General features: G+C 43.6%; 1 protein-coding gene across 1 annotated transcript in view; it reads left to right on the plus strand.

Annotated features, from left to right (window-relative positions):
- Window positions 1-22,301, plus strand: part of MAP3K15 (mitogen-activated protein kinase kinase kinase 15) — a 119,284-nt gene that overhangs the window by 16,258 nt on the left and 80,725 nt on the right. The window contains exons 2-3 of the mRNA XM_062183153.1: window positions 9,510-9,649; window positions 12,316-12,339. Coding sequence (XP_062039137.1) covers window positions 9,510-9,649; window positions 12,316-12,339 — 164 coding nt within the window. The remainder of the gene's footprint in view (window positions 1-9,509; window positions 9,650-12,315; window positions 12,340-22,301) is intronic.

Consider the following 22,301-nt stretch of genomic DNA (forward strand, 5'->3'; position numbering starts at 1 on the left):
GAGAGAGAAAGGAAAGCAATAGAGGGTTGTGCCATCCTCCCGGCTCCTCCAGTTAGAGAAGGGGATTCCCTTCTCTGAGTCCTCTGGACACCTGTGGTCTCTGCTGTCGCTGACTGTATCTGTGGTCATCACTGTGGGATTGCAGAGGCCCTGGGGTATAAGAGAACAGAGAAAAAGCAATCAGGGCCGGCGCCGCGGCTCAACAGGCTAATCCTCTGCCTTGCGGCGCCAGCACACCGGGTTCTAGTCCCGGTTGCTCCTCTTCCAGGCCAGCTCTCTGCTCTGGCCTGGGAGTGCAGTTGGAGGATGGCCCGAGTCCTTGGGCCCTGCACCCCATGGGAGACCAGGAGAAGCTCCTGGCTTCAGATCAGCGTGGTGCGCCGGCCGCAGTGGCCATTGGAGGGTGAACCAACGGCAAAGGAAGACCTTTCTCTGTCTCTCTCACTGTCCACTCTGCCTGTCAAAAATAAAAAAAAAAAAAAAGAAAAGCAATCAGGAGACTTGCCCCCACTCTGCTTAAAGTAGAGGGCTTCTCCTGTGCTCTGTATCCATAGCCAGCGCTTAGGCTGCTTTTAGTTCAGGCTGGGAGACACTGGAGGAAAAAATGGGAAACTCAGTGCTGGCTTGGTGGCTCAGGTTCACCATCCCTAATCTGAAAATTCAAAATCTGAAATTCTCCCAAATCCGAAACTTTTTGAGCACCAACATGATGCAACAGATGGAAAATTTCATGCTGTAAAGCTGTGTTTCGTGCACAAAATTATTAAAATCATTATATAACAGTACTTCTGACTATGTATATAAGGTATATATGAAACATGAGTAATTTGCATGTTTAGACTTGGGTCTCAGCCCTAAGATGCCTCATTATGCATATGCAAATATTCCAAAATCCAAAATAATTTGAAGTCTGAGACTGTTCTAGTCCCAAGTATTTTCTAAAAGGGCTCCCTCAACCTGTACTTTGAAATCCGATCTTCTTCCCCCATCTGTTTGCTATCATTCCTACTTCTTATCCCTGCAATAGCTGTGCCTTCCATTCTGTCTGGGTTGTGTGGCTGCAGTGAGGGAGAGACAAGGTAAAATGCTCCATTTTACTTGGAACCAAAGCCCAAACTTGTGCCATGAAGTTGTGAGGTGTCTGTCATGGAGCAGTAGTGACCAGAATATCTTGAGTGTGAGCCATATTGTAGCAGACAGTTCTGTCAATAAAGATGCCCTACGTGACTGTCGAGGTGGAAGACAGAGGTAGCATAAATGGAACAAAAGGAAATAGATATCATGGATAACGTAAAGGTGCTTCAGTAGCCTCTAACGTATCCTACTAAATATTTTGGTCAGAAAAGGCTTCGAAGACATGTCTCGAAAAACCTTACTGGAGAGAATCGTGTTAGAGTGGTTCTTGTAAGACAGAGGACGCTCAAGAGGAATCTCCAGGTGATGGGAGTGAAAATATGGAAGCGGTATGTTCAGAGGCTGCCAAGGAGCCCCAGGCTGGACCTGTGCCTTGGAGCAGCATGGATGATGGCACCGATATTGACACCGCTGAAAGTGATGACTGCAGCCTGGCTTTCAGTGTAGCTCTGCACATCTTTTTCTGCATTGTTAGCAGGAAGAGCAACGTGTGTTTACAGAAGATAAAGTGGCTGCAGTCATGCTATACTGGGTATTATAAACATTTCGCCGTGAGTAGCCTAAAATTAAGCCAAGTGAATCCATTCGCCTCAGTGGGTAAATACCATTTGCTTTTATATGACATGTTTGTTTTAGAAAAACCCAGAGGTAGACACATCTCAATCATCCTTCTATAGTTACAAAAACGATTTAATTTTGATCATCCTTTAAAAAGGTACTGGTTAGCAAAGGATAGGAGAGCAGATACTTTCCCAATGTCTCTACCCTTTTTTTTCCTCCCTCCTAGTTAAAACTGGATACCCCAAGTAACTAGCTGCCATCCAGCTTGCTGGTTGGTGGCACTGAATTGGGAGGTTGGCTCCTTGTTGGACTAGATAGGAAAATAGGATTTAAGTGATGCTTCACTATGTTGTTTGCACTGACCTGAGCTGAGTTGGGTTGGAAATGAGCAGCAATGGAAGAAGCAAGATCTAAGTTATGGTAGGAGCTAATAGATGTGCTTTCTCTGCAGTAAATCGGGGTTGTTGGCTTTTTCCTGGTAGCTTTCTGATGGCCAATGTTGTAAATCCAACTGAGTTTTTAAGAACTGTCATTGGCAGGAAATGTGTTCTAAAATCCAGTTATTCATTTAGACAAAACCAGTCTTGTTCATTCCTTTTAAAATTTTAAAAATTTTTACTTTTTTATTTGAAAGTCAGATAAAGAGATGTTCCATCTACTGGTTCATTCTCCAGCCACAGCCAGGATTGGGCCACGCCCATCCAGGTCCCTCATATGGTGGCAGGAACCCAGGTAGTGGAGCTGTCATTTACTGTCTCAGGATGCCCATTAGAGGAAGCTGGATTGGAAGTGGAGGAACTGGGACTTGAACCACGCACTGCGATATGGGATGTGGACATCCCAAGCAATGACAGTTCTTCTGTGCCAAACTCCTAATCCAAAAACAACCTTATTTTTTATGCTGCAAAGAAGGTGGGCTTACAAATAACCTTTAATATATTGAAAGACTGGCATGAGCTGCTATGATCACAGAATTACTGTATGATAAATCAGTCACCATCAAATAATTTCATTGACTAATGCTTTGCTTAAAAAATCAGATGCTTATTTTAAACCACAGTTTTACTTATTACCTATAAAGTATTTAACAAAAATAATGTTTAAGATAGTGTTCAAAAGATTTAATTTTCATTTATTTTATTTACTTGGAAGGTGGAGATTCAGAGACGGCAAAGGCGAGACAGATATCTCTCATCTGCTAGTTCACTCCTTAAATGCCCGCAACATCCCAGACTGGGCTAGATTCAAGTTAATTGGGGTCTTCCACGTGGGTAGCAGGGACCCAAGTACTTGAGCCAGTACCTGCTGCCTCCTGGGGTCTGCATTGGCAGGAAGCTGGAATTGGGAGTGGAGCCGGATCTTACTTATTTTATTTTGTGTGTGTGCTCTTTTGTTTATTTCTGATTTTTTTGTTCAGAGCTGGGCCTTGACCCCAGGCACTCTAATATGGGATGCAGGCATCCCAAGTAGCCGGTTGTCCACTAGGCCAAGTGCCTGCCCCTCCAAAGTTTTTAATGTTTTGAACTGCTGTATATTATTCATCTGCTTTATTTCATCTTAGCATGGTTTGAGGTCCCTGCGGCTGATTTTTGTTTGAGGGGTGTTGGGACATTTTGTTGCCAAGTGTCGATTTTAACTGGAGCAGTGGCTTGTTAAAATGAGATGGGTGGTGCGGAGGTGTGCTTGCCTCGTGATCAAGCAAGACGATTGACACTGTACAGAGGCTTTTCCCCTGAGGCTGCTTTGCATCAGAAGGAACGAGAAGGTCATGGTTGTTAGGAGCACAGGGTGCAATTGGGAGTGAATCTGAATTTTATCTCTTGGTATCTGAGATGCAGGCTGATACATAAATTGTTTTGCTCCCAAAGGGCTGAGTTTCAGAAAGTGAGTTATGAACGCAGCAATCCTCATCTGGGCATTGGAGAATGCAGGCCTTGGGGGTCACCAAAGCTGAGTTCAAACCGTGACCTTGGATGACTCTGTTACCATCTTGGGTCTTCATGTCCTCACCCGCCGGGGGAAGCCAGTACTCGTCCTGCCTGCCTCCCTGGATGGGTCTGAAATTCAACTGAGAGGTCTGGGGAGGTGGAAGGTGTACATGGCAGAGCGTGTGACTCCGGGGATGATCACAGCTGTAGGGACTTGGTGGTCCCTTCAGGAGAGAGAAAGACTTGATCTTCATATAGAATAAAAATGCTAGTCTGAGGTTCTATCACAATATTTATCTATAAATCTGATACTAAGTGTCTTAGAAGTTCTAAAAAAAGTGAACCAGTTGAATATTGTTTGGTATAAATTCACAAGGTGAACCTAATCCACTGGCCTGAGTGACGAATGTTGGGCAAAAATTTCAACTGTTGAACCATTGAACATGGCTTACTCAAATTTTTTTAAGATTTATTTTTTATTTGAAAGACAGAGTTACAGAGAGAGGTAGAGACAAAGAAAGAGGTCTTCCATCCACTGGTTCACTCCCCAGATAGCCGCAATAGCCGGAGTTGTGCCAATCCAAAGCCAGGAGCCAGGAGCTTCTCCCGGGTCCCCCACATGGATGCAGGGGCCCAAGGACTTGGTCCATCCTCTGCTACTTTCCCAGGCTAGAGCAGAGAGCTGGATCAGAAGAGGAGCAGCCAGGACTAGAACCGGCGCCCTTATGGGGTGCCGGTGCTTCAGGTCAGGGCTTTAACCCGCTGCACTACAGCGCTGGCCCCCAGAATATTTTTTTTTTTTTTTGAGTAGCAGTTTTAATCTGTCCTGTTGTAATTGGCTGTGTTGCAGAGATAGTGAGGCCACTGTGCAGAACCCAGCGCACAATGTAGAGGAGGCCTAGGAAGGAAGGCACTCATGTCTCCAGGTTGAAAGTTAATCTACTTGGTAACAAACTGCTTGACCAGATCCCAGGCTGCCGATGAAAATGGTTTGACCATTTTCAGCTTTACCATTGCAGGTAAAGCTGCTCCCTGCAATGCTGACATCCCATACAGGCACTGCTTCCTGTCCCGGCTGCTCCACTTCCAATCCAGTTTCCTACTAATGCACCTGGGAAAACAATGAAAATGGCCCGAGTGCTTGAGTCACTGCACCCATGTGGGAGACCTGGAAGAAGCTTCTGGCTCCTTGGCTTTGGCCTGGCATAGCCCTGGCTGTTGTCATCTGGGGAGTGAACCAGCAGATGGAAGATAGCTTGCTCTCTCTGTCTCTGTTTCTTCCCCCTCTCTCTGTGTCGCTGACTTTCAGATCAATAAATCCTTAAAAAAAAAAAGGGTCTGACTGATGGGGGGCTGTTGTCTGTCATCCTTGCCCTTTGCCCTTTCATGATACTCTTTCCTCTTCATTTTACTTCTTTTATTAACTAATCATAGTCACCATTGCCTTGGAGTTAGTATTTCTGTTGTCACTTTCCAGTAGTGTCCTTATGAAGCATTTACTTTTTTTAAATAAAAGATTTATTTATTTGTTTGAAAGGCAGAGTTATAGAGAGAGTGAGAAACAGAGAGAACTTCCATCAGTGTCTGTAATGGCTAGAGCTGGGTCAGTCTGAAGCCAGGAGCTTTTTCTGGGTCTCCTTTGTGGGTGCAGGGGCCCAAGTACTTGGGTCATCCTCTGCTTTCCCAGGCGCATTAGCAGAGAGCTGGATTGGAAGTGGAGTACCTAGGACTCAAACTGGCGCCCATATGGGATGCCAGCACTGCAGGCCATGGCTTCACCTGCTGTGCCACAGTGCTGCTCCCAAAGCATTTAATTTTTGAAAGTGGTTTTTTTTTTCAACAATATTATTTTTTGAGATCATAATCTTTGAGTAAGTCAGAGTCCAGGGAACAACCATGTCGGCAGTGCCCAATCTCCTCATCAGTACTTGTCCATGCGAGATCAGGTGACCAGGCTGTGCTGTGAAGGGTGTCTTGGGCATATGTATTTGTCCTCTCATTAGCAGCAGTTCTCCAGGGTGAATTTGAATATGATAGTCTTCTGTGTAAACCTCTCCAGATTCTTTAAGAATACTGTTAGATAAGACCTTGATAATATGGTTATTTTTCCCTTGGAGTTTTTACTTTGGAGAGAGACATCCTGGACTATTTGGGATAAAATGATATGGTATCTGGGATTTACTTCAAAGTAATCTGGAACAGGTAGAGTAGGTGGCAGTAACGATGAGACAAGGCAAGCCATGAGTTGCTGATTGAGTTGAGGGAGGAGGAAAGTTTTGTTAGACTATTCTGTCTGCTTTTATGTACATTATAATAAAAAGTTTAAGAAAATCTACCATAGATTTCCCATTGGCCTTGAAACACCTTTACCATCTATACCTACTAACCCTCTAGATTCATCTCCTGGAACTTTCTGGCCCCCTGAAATGATTCACAGTGGCCTAACATCCCTTGCTTGCCTCTGGCCCTTTGCACTTGCTGCCATCATAGGGCACTCTTTCCTCTCCTTCTGGCTCACTACTTTGCCCTTGATGTGCCTGCCTAATTTTTAAAGATCCTCTGGTCACAGCAAACATTCCCCCAGGCCTTTGCCTGAGTATGGTTAGGTCCCCTCTAGAAGCATGCCCCAGCTGCTGTGTCTCCTTCACCTGAGCCCTCCTCACAGTAATTCTAACACTTTAAAATTTCCAGTTATCTGCAGTGTGTTGTGTGTTGTGTGTTTGTGTGTATTTTTTTTTTTTTTTGAGGAAAGCGAGGTTTAAACCCCTGATACTTCTTTCCTGGTACCCAGATGTAACAGGCAATCCATTCATAAAAGGGTAAAAGACCCACCCCAGGGCTTAGAAACGCTTGGCCTCAGGTCTCACGGAGCCAGCGGGACTTGGGGCTGCTTTGGCTCCTGCTGCCCTCTTGTTCATGCCCCTGTTTGGCCTGTGTCTCTTCTGGTGTATTGGGCTTTGCAGCAGTGGCTTCCTGTGAGTTGATAGTGCAAGCATGGGTTTGGCCACTACTTTCCTATATCGCTATTGCCTGTGGTAGGGGAGCTGCCATCACCCTGGAGCCTGTACTTCCTTTTTCAAATGTACAAGTTTTCAAATGTTGTCTGATTCTACTAGGCAAATTTCAGCATGCTTCTTTTTTTTTTTTTTCTTTTACTTTTTTTTTATTTTTTGACAGGCAGAGTGGACAGTGAGAAAGAGAGACAGAGAGAAAGGTCTTCCTTTGCCGTTGGTTCACCCTCCAAAGGCCGCTGCAGCTGGCGCGCTGCAGCCGGCGCACCGCGCTGATCCGATGGCAGGAGCCAGGTGCTTCTCCTGGTCTCCCATGGAGTGCAGGGCCCAAGCACTTGGGCCATCCTCCACTGCACTCCCGGGCCACAGCAGAGAGCTGGCCTGGAAGAGGGGCAACCGGGACAGAATCCGACACTCCGACTGGGACTAGAACCTGGTGTGCTGGCGCCGCAAGGCGGAGGATTAGCCTAGTGAGCCGTGGCGCCGGCCAGCATGCTTGTTTTTGAAGCAGTGCGTTGCTCCTCTGTTTTGAACAGGTCTATACTATAAGGCACCAGTCTAGGAACACTTTATATCGAGTTGATGGTGGACTTGTGAACTGGGAGCTGTGACATAAGGATGTTTATTGTAGAAGTTTGAAATAGGAAAAAGTAAAAAAAAAATGAATCAAGTCTTCATAGGTGGGATGGATAAAGAAATTGTCTAGTCATCATATAATGGAATATATAAGTGAAAATATAGGAATCAGAGCTAAATGTACAAATTGGTGAAATCAAAAAACAAGTCAAAGGATATTTAAATAGTGTGACACTATTTATATAAAAGTTGAAAGACATATAAAAACTGAACAACATACTGTTTAGGAATTTATACATACAATATTTACATAGGCATATAGCAAACAATATGCCTATACAAGGGTACTTCACAAAATCTATGGCAATGGAATGAAAAGATAATATGCATTTTCCATGAACCTTTGAAACCCCCTTGAGCAAGTCTATAGGTGTGTATACATGTTGTCTTAGCCTGCTCAGGCTGTTAGAACAATACCAGAGCTAAGGAAGCTTTTGAACAACGGAAACTTGTTCCTCAGAGTGGTCAGAGATGCAAGTCCAAGATCAAAGTGCCAGCAGGTTGAGTGTCTGGGGAGGCCCTGCTTTCTAGGTCGTGCACGGGGGCCTTCTCCCTGTGTGCTCCCATGGTGGAAGGAGTGAGCTAGCTCTCCAGGGTCTCTTGTATAAGAATGCTCATCCCATTCAAGAGGGCTGCGTTCTCGTGACCTCATCACCACCCAAAGGCCACACCTCCTAATACCATCACATCAGGTGTGAGGCTTCAACATACAGGTTTTTAGGGGCACACGTTCAGTCCTTAGCATGCATGCCGGGGAGTGAAAGTGGTAAACACGGAGTAGGGGTTTTCTCTGGGCAGGGAGAAGGAGATGCGATGAGGGAGGGACATGTGGAGCTCCAACCGTGCAGGTACCACTGTGACTTGGCCTGCCTGATGGGTGCACGGATTGTTGCTTGATTACATTTTGTACTTCATGTATGAGCTAAACAAATTCTTTATGATAGATTTCATAATGAAAATAGCATGAGGGCCGGCACCGTGGCTCAATAGGCTAATCCTCTGCCTTGCGGCGCCGGCACACCAGGTTCTAGTCCCAGTCAGGGTGCTGGATTCTGTCCCGGTTGCCCCTCTTCCAGGCCAGCTCTCTGCTGTGGCCCGGGAAGGCAGTGGAAGATGGCCCAAGTGCTTGGGCCCTGCACGCCATGGGAGACCAGGAGAAGCACCTGGCTCCTGCCATCGGATCAGTGCAGTGTGCCAGCCGCAGCGCGCCGGTCGTGGCAGCCATTGGAGGGTGACCCAACAGTAAAGGAAGACCTTTCTCTCTGTCTGTCTCTCTCTCACTGTCCACTCTGCCTGTCAAAAAAAAAAAAAAAAGAAAAGAAAATAGCATGAATAATAAACCCATCAGCAAGTTCTTTTTTTTTTAAGATTTATTTATTTATTTGAAAATCAGAGTTACACGGAGAGAAGAGAGGTCTTCGATCTGCTGGTTCACTCCCCAGTTGACCGCAACAGCCAGAGCTGTGCTGATCCAAAGCCAGGAGCCAGAAGCCAGGAACTTCTTGTGGGTCTCCCACATGGGTGCAGGGGCCCAAGGACTTGAGCCATCTTCTACTGTAGCAGAGAGCTAGATTGAAAGTGGAGCAGCTGGGTCTTAAACTGGTGCCCATATGGGATGCCGGCGCTTCAGGCTGGCCCCATCCCATCAGCAAGTTCTAAGTGAGGTTATATTCCTACCACTTTAAAGAAAGAATAGGGATTTTTAAAATTTATTTTTTGACAAGCAGAATGGACAGAGAGAGACAGGGAGAAAGGTCTTCCTTTTGTCGTTGATTGACCCTCCAATGGCTGCCGCGGCAGGTGCGCTGCAGCTGGCACATAGTGCTGATCCGAAGCCAGGAGCCAGGTGCTTCTCCTGGTCTCCCATGCAGGTGCAGGGCCCAAGGACCTGGGCCATCCTCCACTGCACTCCCGGGCCACAGCAGAGAGCTGGACTGGAAGAGGGGCAACCAGGACAGAATCCGGCACTCCGACTGGGACTAGAACCTGGTGTGCTGGCACTGCAGGCAGAGGATTAGCCTATTGAGCCGTGGCACCGGCCTAAATTGTTTTTTAAATTCTAACTGCTTTTCTTCTACAGTTCATGGGCTAATTTTAATCAAATCATTTCTCTTTCCTAGTCAACGTAAAAGGCCTGTGGTAGAGATAGAAATTGCTGTGGCTCCCCGCTGATTTGTGAGCAAGTCGATTAAGTAGACAGATAATCTCCAGCACCCACTCCTCTCCTTGTTCATTGCAGATGTAGCCTTCGTGGACATGAGTGATGTCACCAGACAGCCTTCCCTCTTCTATCACCTTGGAGTCCGCGAAAGCTTTGACATGGCCAATAACGTGATCCTGTACCATGACACTGACGCCGATACTGCTCTGTCGTTGAAGGTAAAGAGGACTGTTCACCTTCTCCTGAGTGCTTCACTTGGGGAAAGCACGGTTCTAGGAGGAGCTGAGTGTGACTATCATGGGAAGTTGGAGAGGCAGACCTGCCACTCTGAGTCCCTTTGTGGACAGTTGAATCAAACCCACACATTAGAAAGATCAGTTTTCAACGTGGACTCGATAGGAGGAAGACTGTTGATCAGTTTACAGTAAACAGTGTCCTGAGTAACAGTTACCAAAATGGGCAGGAAACTTTAGCATCGACAAAATCAGCTTTTAATGTGTTGCTTTCCCTCAGTCTGAAGGCAAAGCAAAACCGAAAGCTTGTATTTCCTATGTAACTCAGTAATTACTGAGAATTTCTGAAATGTATTCTTGACAGTTGGTATAAGCAATTTTGGATACCATACTACTTTTTTTTTAAATTTTTTTTTTGCCAAGAAGAGTTAGACAGTGAGAGAGAGAGAGAGAGAGAGAGAGTTACAGTGAGAGAGAGAGAAAGGTCTTCCTACCATACTACTTTAAAATGCTTTTATTTGTGAAGTGTTAATGTCCAATGTGAGTTAATGTAAAATTCAACTAATTTTTTTAAAAAATATTTATTTACTTTCAAAGAGTTACAGGAAGAGAAATGTTTGGTCCGCTGTTTTGCTCCCCAGATACCTGCCAGGTCTGGGCCAGGCCCAAGCCAGGAGCTTCATCGGGGTCTCCAACATGGGTGGCAGAGGCCGCAACACTCGGGCCATCCTCCGCTACTTTCTCCGGGCCAATAGCCGGGAGCTGGTTTGGAAGTAGAACAGCCCGGACATGAACCAATCCCCATGTGGGATGCCAGCGCTGCAGGTGGCAGCTTTACCCACCAGGCCACCACGCGGGCACCTCAGCTCAGCTTTCTTAATATTGTTGGAGATCTTAGTGTTGCTCAGAAGATCCTAGCCTATGTTAGATGATTTTAGGAATAAGAGATTAGTTTACAACTGTGCTTCTCAAACTTGACTGTGCATCTCTCAGTACTAGGCCAAGCAGGTCACAATCTCTAGGGTTAAGGCCTGGACATGGAATTTTATTAATCTCCCAAATGTGCAACAAGGGGTAAGAGGCAGTGACTGGGAGAGTTGGCCTTCACAGACATCACATGTAAATGTCCAATATCCTCAGTTTTAAGAACCACTAGTATATAATGGGACAATTTTATGCCAAAGCTGGACTTTTTGCTTGCTTTTCAAGTTTAATATTAATCAGATTTTTCTGAGTTGTGTAATGATTTGAGATTATTTCCTGATAGAAATAATACCTGCCTCAGATGTGTAGCCTGAACATCACATGCACTTTCCATAAATGTGTACCCTGTGATTATAGTAAAAACTGCATTTTAAGAAGTCATTCATACAGCAATGAGAGAAGGAACTGTTTTGTGTACTTGCTAGAATAATTTCTATTATATATATAATTAAAGGTTTTAAGCCACTATAAATTGCTTCAGATATTTTATATCAGTTTTTTTCTCTGACAGATTTTTGCCTGATAGTTATGTTTAGATAGATTTAGAATTTAGAAAACATGAAATTATAGATTTTTAGCCTGTATTTTGATGAGAATATGAAAATTTCCCAGTGTTTTTCCAATTGAATGTATTTTTCCTAATTCAGTACTTTTTTCTCCAATGAATGGATTTTCCAGTCCAGTATCTTTCCTCCCATCCCCCAACTCTGCCTTGGAGAAGTCCTCTGGAAAGGCCTACCAACCTAGATAAGTTTGAATTTCTAATAATATGGGAAAATATTTCCTAGAATGGAAATAGATAATTATATCTAGCACCAGAAGCAGCAGTCTGCCCCTGTTATCAGAAAGTGGAAATCTCAGAATGTATGAGGGCTCTTCATACAGTTTGTGCAAAATGTGTATTATGAAAAAACTATGTATGAATTTCAGGCTTTTTTGTACCAGATTATCTTTTAATCCTGTTTTCCACAAACTTTTTGAAGCTTCTCTGTATAAAACGTGTTTGACTGTTTTCTCCAGAGATGTTGGTTTTCCATGCAGAAATGATACAGTCAAGGGCAGCAAAACCATCATGCTAAGTTAGCTGGTTACAATTGTCGTGGACTCTGACTTTAACAATAAATGACAGCCTCCTAAAAATTGTCTTGGAACTTGAACTTTCCTAGATAGTTGTAACGGGGTTTCAGGAAACCTGCCAGCAACACGCTTTCTATAGGAAGGCTGACAGCGGTGTGGCCCTCAGCCTTCGCGTCGATGAATTTTAGATAAGGATAGCACAGTTATTCCCAGGCACTTGCTTGCTGTCTGACGTTCTTCTCTGTGAAGGTGAAAAACGGGGCATTCGACACCCCACACACACACACTTGAAGCTCAGAATATCTTTCTGCAAAAAGCATTGTCATAGCTATGGGAAAATCCTTATAAGCAGAAATGTCCCCAATAGTTCCAAAGCTATTAAACGATAAGAAATTTTCCTTGAAATATGAATTTGACAATTCTCAGGTTCATTCTATTGGAAACTTTTTTTTGGTGGGGGGGGAGGCTTCACAGGATCAATTCTTGATCTAAGGTGAGTACTGGGTGGCACAGGAGAATTCTGGCTAATGTTTATGGAAATTGACTGTTTGGAAAAAGGCTATATTCCTCTCTTTTTTTTTTTTTTTCAGGACATGGTAGCTCAAAAAAACACAGTAAGTATTACATTTTCAAACTTTTAGCCTTGTCAATGTAAATTTGTAAGATGCTTGCCTGACAGTCACACAGGTGGCAGGGTGATTTTGTGTTCCAAAGGAGGAGGAGCTGGAAGCCCCCCTGCCTCACCTTGCCAGCTAGCACAGGCCCTTCTCAGCCAGGCAGGATGTGTGGGACAGAAAGCCAGGTCTGGCAAATGGATGTTCTTCAGGATTCACGAGGCCACTGAATCCAGAGCCATCTGGGTGTCCTTGAGTTTGGATCTGTCATTTTGCTGGAGCCAATATCTCCCGTACTTCCCCTCCAGTTTCCCCAGCAATGCAGACATAGGAACTTGCACTCCAAATAATAGAGGTGTCTAATCTGAAGTTCCTGCTACAAGCCGCAAGGACATGAGACAGAATTCCACTTCCTTCTGTCAGGTTTATGTACCGAAGTCTCTTGATTTGGCCTGAAAGTTCCTGTGGTTACAAAGTTTTATCGCCATGTTGCTTTGAATGGTATAATAAAATTACCACCTTAAAAACTTTCAGATAAGATCATGTCCTCCGAAATTGTGCTGAGGTTCACCTGTACCATTGAATGCACCCCAAGCTGCCCATCATCCTAGATCTGTGGCATTCTGGTTTGAGAAACCATGACCTAACGCAGAAAGAAAGGAAAAAAATAAACTAGGACCTAAACTCCGGTCAGGCCCTTTCTTTGGACCTCAATCCCCTTCCTGCTGACTCTTCTAGAAAGGGCCTCCTGCCTCTTTTCCTATTCCAGCTGGAGTTTGTAGTGGGAGAGGGAGGAAGGGACCTAAAAGGGATGCTCACCTCAGGGCACTCTTTGTAGGGGTGCAGGAGTTTTGCATGATTTTACCCCTTTACAAGAAAGCCCCACCCCAGAGCTGCCAGCCCAGGCCTTCCTGGGATCCCCACAGAGCTCCCTTCCCAGTGGAGGCAGAAGGCTTACCCTCTTCCCTCAGCCAGCAGATACAGTCCTGGAAACAAAGCAAGGGATGTGGTTTATGTGATTATCTTTAGGGTATGGGTTTTACCAGCTCATCTGCAAAATAAGGCATGCGGGTCATTTGGGGTTCCTCTCGGGAAAGAAATGGGACAACATGACTGTATTTCTTCCCACTTATGCGCTGATGCTGTCCACCACGGAAGTCTTCGCTGTGGTTTCTAAGTGTTTTTTGATGCCCTCTCTCATGGAGAAACGAGGTAGCGATGGAAGAAGACTGGGCCTGAGGCCCAGCAAGCACAGGTCGTGGGTGCAGCTCCGTCTCCGAGTAACGCCACGCAGTTGTTGCCTGTACAGGCCACAGCATTCTGGTCGCGTCAGCAAAATGGGAAACGTTGCCCTCCGTTGTTAGGTTTCTATACCTTTAGCACTCAGCATCTGTGATTCCATATTTGTTGTGTAAGCAAAAAGATGTAACTTGGATTGAATGCAGCATATGCTATTCTTTACAGTAATAGGAGTTACATTAAGGCAAGGAACAGGGAGACAACTCATTTTGTTTGCTGTTTGGTGGGTGGATTGGCATTTGGAAATGTTCTTATCTTCCAGGAGACTCAGTGTCATTCTGTTGCAATTCTGTAGGTGCTCCCTTCTGGTACATTCTTCCTCCTCCTAAGCATCCTACAATTCCTTAACATTCTTAGCAATTCTAGGCATACCTTGGAGCTTTGTTTCTTTGTTGTTTATTTTTCCTAAGGAATACATTTATTCTCAAGGGTTAGTGTCTCTGCTGTTTTTGACATTATGTTGGAATTTTATGCCCAGTATTGGTGTCATGCCTAGCAAGATGTGAAAATCGAGAGCATTCAGAAGAATAAAAGGACCCAGAGCAACTTGAACAGTAGAAAATAACACCTAAGAGGAAAGATTGGAGCAAACTAAGCTTTGATTGTTAGTGGTCATCTTCAAATGTTGCCCTCTTTCTGAAAGTAAGGAGACAGTTAGATTTTCCGCTCCAGATGGGACGGAAGTAGGGCAAATAGAAAAATGGTTTGGATCAGCAGAATGGACATATTGGAACTAATGGTGATTAAACATTAAAATGGAATGTCAGAGTACATTGGGTGACTTTTCAGGAGAATGTGCTCAGTTGTCTCCTCTAGTGGATGGGGTAATACTGGAATGAGGCCTGCACTGTATGACCCCCAGAGTTCTGAGAGCGAACCTGATGGAACTGTGGGTTTATGATCGTTTTAGAAAGATATTTCAAAAACACACAAAATGCAGTCTCCAGTCAATAAATCCTGAGGTCCTGTGAGTCAGAGGTACACATTACATCGCGCACACGGAACATAGAACCAGATTATTTGAATTAATTAGTGAATACCAAGATGCCTTTAGATTTTTTTTAAAAAAGATTTATTTATTTATTTGAAAGAGTTACAAAGAGAGAGATGGGGAGAGACAGAGTTTCCATCTGCTGTTTCATGCCTCAAATGGCCGCAACGACCAGAGCCGTGCCAATCTGAAGCCAGGAGCCAGGAGCTTCTCCCGGGTCTCCCATACAGGTGCAGGGACCCAAAGACTTGGGCCATCTTCTACTGCTTTCCCAGGCCATAGCAGAGAGGTGGATCAGAAGAGGAGCAGCCAGGATTCAAACTGGTGCCCGTATGGAATGCCAGCGCTGCAGGCGGCGGCTTTACCCACTACGCCACAGTGCCAGCCCCTTAATTTGTACTTTGCTAGTGGCTCAGGATTTTGAATGTCTTTTCATGTTCTTAACCATGTGTAATCTTCTTTGCTGAAATGTCAGTATAAATGTTTTGCCCATTTTAAATTGGGTACTCCTGTATCCACAGATCGTTGGAAGGGGTATAACCTTGGATGTGGTGCTGTCCACAACTGCTGGCTAGAGAGGGCCCAGCAAGGCAGCAAGCACATCCTTCCTTGAAGGGGGCATCTGGGTAGCATACCTGAGTGTCTTCAACATTATGACAGTTTGATTTCAGAAATACATATATATATATATATATATCCCCAAACTGAAAAGTCTATCTGCAAGGCTGATAAGCACAAAAATAACCTTTTCCTGTTGAATTTGTGGCTGATCACTTGGAAGCTGTGTATAGGCTTGCCAGAGAGGACACATGGAGATAAGTACGTTCTCCGTCACCCAGGAGAATTACTGGAAGGAAATGAGGTGTTCCATGCAGAACCTGCAGAGGGAATCGTTACATGTATACCAGTCCTTATTTTCATTAGTTGGGCCCTGAAATCAGATTTCACTCCTTACAATAAAAGAAAGAGTTGGCCAGCGCTGCGGCTCACTAGGCTAATCCTCCACCTGCGGCGCCAGCACCTGGGGTTCTAGTCCCGGTTGGGGTGCTGGATTCTGTCCCGGTTGCTCCTCTTCCAGTCCAGCTCTCTGCTGTGGCCCGGGAAGGCAGTGGAGGATGGCCCAGGTCCTTGGGCCCTGCACCCACATGGGAGACCAGGAGGAAGCACCTGGCTCCTGGCTTCGGATCGGCGCAGCGTGCTGGCCATTAGTGGCCACTTGGGGGGTGAACCAACGGAAAAAGGAAGACCTCGCTCTCTCGCTCTCTCGCTCTCCCTGTCAAAAAAAAAGTTCTAAGCTAGGGGCACTTTAAAAAAAAAAAGCTTACCAAAAATGTTAATAAAAAGTTAATCTTAGGTCTAAGAGTCGAAGGGATCACACAAACAAAGCTAGTGTCTAATACTAACTGATGGAATCTAAAAGGGAGAGAATGATCCAACATGGGAAGCGGGAGACACAGCAGACCCGTAGAATAGCAGATGTCCTAAATAGCACTCTGGCCTCAGAATCAGCCCTTAAGCCATTTCGGATCTGGCTCAAGAGCCCATGAGAGTATTTCAGGCATGGAAAGCCAAGACACTCTGGCAAAAAAAAAAAAAAAAAAAACCAACCTAAATGAAAGATCTCTGTGAGTGAGGAGTGAGATCCCAGTGGAAAGAATGGGGCCATCCAAGAAGGAGGTACCTTTCTCTGAAGGGAGGAGAGAACTTCCACTTTGACTATGACCCTGTCAGAATAAGATCGAAGCCAGCGAACTCAAAAGGCTTCCATAGCCTTGGCAACTCATGACGAGAGCCTAGGGAGATTACTGACGCCATAAACAAGAGTGTCAAATTGTTAAATCAACAACAGGAGTCACTATATACTTTCGTCTCATGTGGGATCTGTCCTTAATGTGTTGTCCAATGTGAAGTAATGCTATAACTAGTATTGAAACAGTATTTTTACACTTTGTGTTTCTGTGTGGGCGCAAACTGATGAAATCCTTACTTAGTATATACTGCATTGATCTTCTTTATATAAAGATAATTGAAAATGAAAAAAAAAACTTGGTTTTAAATTGGAAATTGCATAGAAAATTAATTTTTAAAAATATCATGTAGGATCTCTGTCCTTAATGTGCTGTACATTGTGATTTAATGCTACAACTAGTACTCCAACAGTATTTTTCACTTTGTGTTACTATGTGGAGGCAAACTGTTGAAATCTTTGCTTAATATATACTAAACTGATCTTCTGTATATAAAGAGAATTGAAAATGAATCTTGATGTGAATGGAAGGGGAGAGGGAACGGGAAAGGGGAGGGTTGCGGGTAGGAGGGAAGTTATGGGGGGGGGGAAGCCATTGTAATCCATAAGCTGTACTTTGGAAATTGATATTCATTAAATAAAAGTTTAAAAAAAAAAGTTAGGAGCCGGTGCTGTGGCACAATGGATTAACGCCCTGTGCTGAAGTGCCGGCATCCCATATGGGTGCTGGTTCTAGTCCCAGCTGTTCCTCTTCCAATCTGGCTCTCTGCTATGGCCTGGGAAAGCAGTGGAAGATGGCCCAAGTCCTTGGGCCCCTGCACCCTCATGGGAGACCGGAAGAAGCTCCTGGCTTCGGATCGGTGCAGCTCTGGCCATTGTGGTCAATTGGGGAGTGAACTATCGGATGGAAGACCCCCCTGTCTCTTTTCCTCTCCTCTCTCTGTGTGACTCTGACTTGCAAATAAATAAATCCTTAAAAGAAGTTTATAAAAAAAAGTTAATCTTAGCTTTTTGACCTCTAAACTATATGATCAGTGAAACTTAAGAGAAACTCGTTGTTCCCATTAAAATGATTATAACCCAAATAATTTGGAAATCCTTTGAGAAACAGACACTGGCAATTTTGGGGGCATTGTTATCAGTACTAGAAGTCTTCTCCCTGGCTTCTGAGCATGTTTAGGCCTTGAGTTGAAGATAACAGAATTTTTCCCTGCCTCTTGCCTTCCTCGTGTCTTTAGTTTGCTAGGCTTAGGATCTAAAATTGTCAGACATGGTGTCGACTGCTTAGGGAATCTTTGGGTTAAAGGGCAATTAGGTTTCCTTTCTCTTTTCCATATCTTTTGGTTTTCTGAATTCAAAATCCAGATTTCCACCACCTTCATTAGCCAAGTCTCAATTTCAGACAAGGCTATAGTAGATGGAGAGGAGAATTTGATTTTACACACAAACTATGAATTGTGGAAATCTGCGCCCTTCAAGTATTTGGCTTTCTATTATTTTTACCTCAGATTTGAACTTGTCTTTTTTTCCCTACATGCCTGTGGTCTTGCTCCTGTATTTTCTCCATAAATTGCAGTACTCTGGAGGCGTAAAGCACTAAACTTTTTGTTGTGTCTCTTGACTGTCCCAGGAGTGATGCTGTGTTTCAGGATCAGTGTCAGAACCAAACGATCCATATTGAATTCTGCCTGCCATTTGATAACGCCTTTTTGTATTTATGACAATCTACTATTTTCTCTAAATTCAGACACAATTCACCTGCCATGAAATTCACCATTCAGCCATTTGTTTGTATTGGATATTTTTCCCTCCTTTATTTATTTAAGGATATTTCAGAATTAAGCTGAAATGAGTCAGCGGCAAGAACTCTAGGAAAGGCTTGAAATTTGTTGGGCTCTCTGGTCACCTGTGAGTCAGTTGGTTAGCCCTGCTGGTTCTCAGTTTCCTCTTCTAGAAAATGAGATGATTAATGAGGTGACTTCTGAGACTCATGCCAGCTCTGAAATGCTTCTGTGACTTTGTGATGGCCATTCAGTTGTTTAAACAAAGTAGATCAACTCTCACCATAGCTTAGTCCACTATTTTAACTACGTGGCATGTTTCCAGCAGGAGTATTTTTGTTTACCTTTCAGTGGCACATTTGCTTGATTATCCTGTTGAGATCATTGTACAGCTTCTATTTGTTCCTCTTGTGACAAGGTAAATATAGAAACATAGCAATGTAGAGTGCTATTTGCATTGATCTAACCACCTGCGTATTCCTGGACATGACTTGTGTGCTGATTTTAAAAATTCTGTCTACAAAAAAGATTACATCGATGAAACATCAGCCCAGCAATCATTTTTTTTCTTAAGTTAACTTGATTTTCTTCCTTAATAAATTGACTTTGTCATGGCCAATTAAATAATTCTTTTAACTTTTATTTAATAAATTTCCAAAGTACAACTTTTGAATTATAGTGACTTTTTACCCCCATAACCTCTTGCCCACCCACAGTCATCCCATCTCCCACTCCCTCTCCCATCCCATTAAGATTCATTTTCAATTATCTTTATACACAGAAGATCAATTTAGTATATACTAAGTAAAGATTTCAACAGTTTGCAGCCACACAGAAACACAAAGTATAAAGTACTGTTTGAGTACTAGTTATGCCGTTAATTCACATAGTACAACACATTAAGGACAGAGATCCTACATGGGGAGTAAGTGCACAGTGACTCCTGTTGTTGATTTAACAATTGACACTTATTTATGATGTCAGTAATCACCCGAGGCTCTTGTCATGAGTTGCCAAGGTTATGGAAGCCTCTTGAGTTCGCCAACTCCGATCATATTTAGACAAGGCCATAATCAAAGTGGAAGTTCTCTCCTCCCTTCAGAGAAAGGTACCTCCTTCTTTGATGCCCTGTTCTTTCCACTGGGATCTCACAGAGATATTTCATTAAAGTCAATTTTTTTTTGCCACTATGTCTTGGCTTTCCATGCCTGAAATACTCTCATGGGCTTTTTAGCTGGATCCAAATGCCTTAAGGGCTGATTCTGAGGCCAGAGTGCTGTTTAGGACATCTGCCATTCTGAGTCTGCTGTGTATCCTGCTTCCCATGTTGGATTGTTCTCTCCTTGTTAATTCTATCAGTATTAGCAGACACTAGTCTTGTTTATGTGATCCCTTTGACTCTTAATCCTATCATTATGATCAATTATGAACTGAAACTGATCATTTTAGTGAGATGGCATTGGTACATGCCACCTTGATGGGATTGAATTGGAATCCCCTGGCACGTTTCTAACCCTCCCATTAGGGGTAAGTCCGATTGAGCATGTGCCCAATTAAATAATTTTTAAAAATTATTGCTCCATGTTTATTTGCTCACTAAATTCGCTGGGGAAGAATTTGTGTTTTTTCATGTTCTATTTTATTAAGAATACGTAACCCATTGGCATTACAAGACACAAGCTCCAAAAGTACCACACTCTGCCAGCAGTCACAATGTGCATTCTTCTGTGAGTGCTCAGAAATCAGTTCCATTTAGGTGGGATTAAACTGCCTTCCATCTGCTTTTGATGCCTTTCTCCTTCTGACTTGGCCATTTATTGACTGATTAAATGTTTGTATCATTATAAATGAAATGTTCTCTGGAAGAAGGTCAAGCTGAAAGTCTCATTCTGAAGTCAGCTGGGATGAACTCCTACATTCCGTACCTGCTGCAAAGAATTTATTTACTCGTGCTGCGACTGATGAGCTTTGCCACCTGCTAATCAAAGAGAGCTGGTGTCATGAGGCCCCTTGGCTTGGGTTTCTGTCCTGGTCACCCTGGACTTTTGGACACTTTGCATGGGGCACTGGAGGAGGAGCAAGCTAAGGAGGAAATCCTAGGTGTCCTTGGTTAGTAGCCATGATTGAAACTGGTGGGTGATCGAGTTGAGGTCCCAGTCCACTCTGGTGTCCTGGAGTGTCCAGGCGCCTGTTAGTGTCACACATGGAAAACTACGTTAAGTCAGTCTTCAAAAAGTTTGTGGAAAGTGAGTATGATTTTAAAAAAACATATTGAGGATTTTGAAATCTTTTTGTACTAAAATATTTTTAATTACATTTTCTAAAACTTTTGAAGTACCCTGTAGTGTGCAGCCCACTGAGGTTATGCTGACATTTTAGGACTGCAGCTAAGATGGTCTGTGTGAGACATCTGTAAAGAGTCCTGAGCCTTTTACAGAGGCCACAGGACCCCTTTGTCAGTCTGCAGGAGCCTACGGACCTCTGCTCCAAACATTTTAAAATTCTGAAATACAGGATTACAAAGAAGGCTAATTATATTAAAATACAGTTACCAAAAATGCTTTTGTAAGTTGTGTATAGTAACCTTGGTGCTTCTTTATCAGCATCTGAAGTAGGATTAAACAGCAGGTCCAAAAACTGTCACAATTCTAGAGTAGTGATGGGTATAAAAGTTATTGTGAGTTATCTTCAGGGACTTGTGATATGAAAAATGCCGTGACTTCTAGTGACCGAGTCTCAAATCCTGCTAGTATTGCTAGGGTGTGTTACCTACATTCCTAACTGAAGGAAGTGTTTAGTTTCAGTTGAAGATAAATGATGACAAAGATGCAATTTTTTCCTCATTCAGGTTCACAGACCCACAAGAATGAATGGACTCCAGGTTCAGAAGTCCCTACTCTAGTTGAGAACTATTGCACATAGCTGGTATTTATTGGATTCCCATTGTGTGCAAAGCACTTTACAAAAATGGCCATATTTAAGCCTCTGTCATTTGATGAGATTGGCACTAGTAATTGTCTCCATTTTCAATATGAGAAAACTGATGTTTGGATAAATACATTTGCCAGGGTCATCCATCTAGGGTGGGGTGGAACTAGGATTCAGTTCTTGGCCGGCCCTCTGAATTCTTTGCCACATTGCTACGCTTGAGTTGGGGTGATACCAGCTTGGTGTTTCAATACTCATAAGGTATTTTCTTCTTCACCTAAACTTCACAAATGTGGAAAAGAAAATGCTGTCATTTCCACTGACTGGATGATGGAACTCGCATGCCCTCCCTGACTGCTGGGGAGACTAAAGTTGTTCTATCCTTTTAGGAAACAGCAGTTTGGAAAAACATAACAAGAACCGTAAGCTCGCTTTAGTCATTTCACTCCTGGGACACTGTCCTTAGGGAAAAACCACAGAGCAGAGGTGCCAGTGCGAAGATGTTCATCTCGCTAGTGCTTGCCACATGGAAGAACTTCCAAACAAAGTCATGAAGAGAATAGTTAAGTGTAGTATATATTTACCAAGTGGTACATTAGGAAGGCATTTAAAATTATGGCATTTAAGACTCTGTGATTAAACTTCTGTAAGGAGTGCTTGTAAGAACACCTGTTCTTACCTAGTGATGATATGCAGCAAGTGGTGCCATGTGTAGATGGCAGTAATTCTGGTAAACTCGGATTGTTAGTTTAGGAACTAGAAACTGTGGAGGACCTGTGACCTTCACATCCTGCCTCTACCGTGTCGGAGACACGGCTTTTTTCCCTGCTCCTTCACCTCGCTTACTATCTCAGAATCACCTTTTTGGAAATATTTGGAGAGTGCTTAAGGGTTTACATATAAATGTGGCCAGCATACTGCTTCAGATGCCTCTTTATGTAGGAAACTAAGCAGTTTTTGTTAAGTTTGTTTTAATGAGCTGGATTTTTGATGTGTTTCCATTTATAAATGTGGCACTTAGAAATAGCTGATATTAGTTCACTATTGAACATGTGTTGTGCTAATCACTGTTTTGTTGTTGTTGTTAATTTCTGGTCTCTCCACCAATGAAACTCTGAGTGTGTTCCATCATTTGAAGATGTTTGGGCCTGTTCTACCTCTTTCTTTCTGTCAGATTTCTTAAACTTTGATCCACTTTCTGAAAGGTTTGCTCAGC

This window comes from Lepus europaeus, chromosome X (assembly GCF_033115175.1).
Source record: "Lepus europaeus isolate LE1 chromosome X, mLepTim1.pri, whole genome shotgun sequence".
Lineage (NCBI taxonomy): Eukaryota > Metazoa > Chordata > Mammalia > Lagomorpha > Leporidae > Lepus > Lepus europaeus.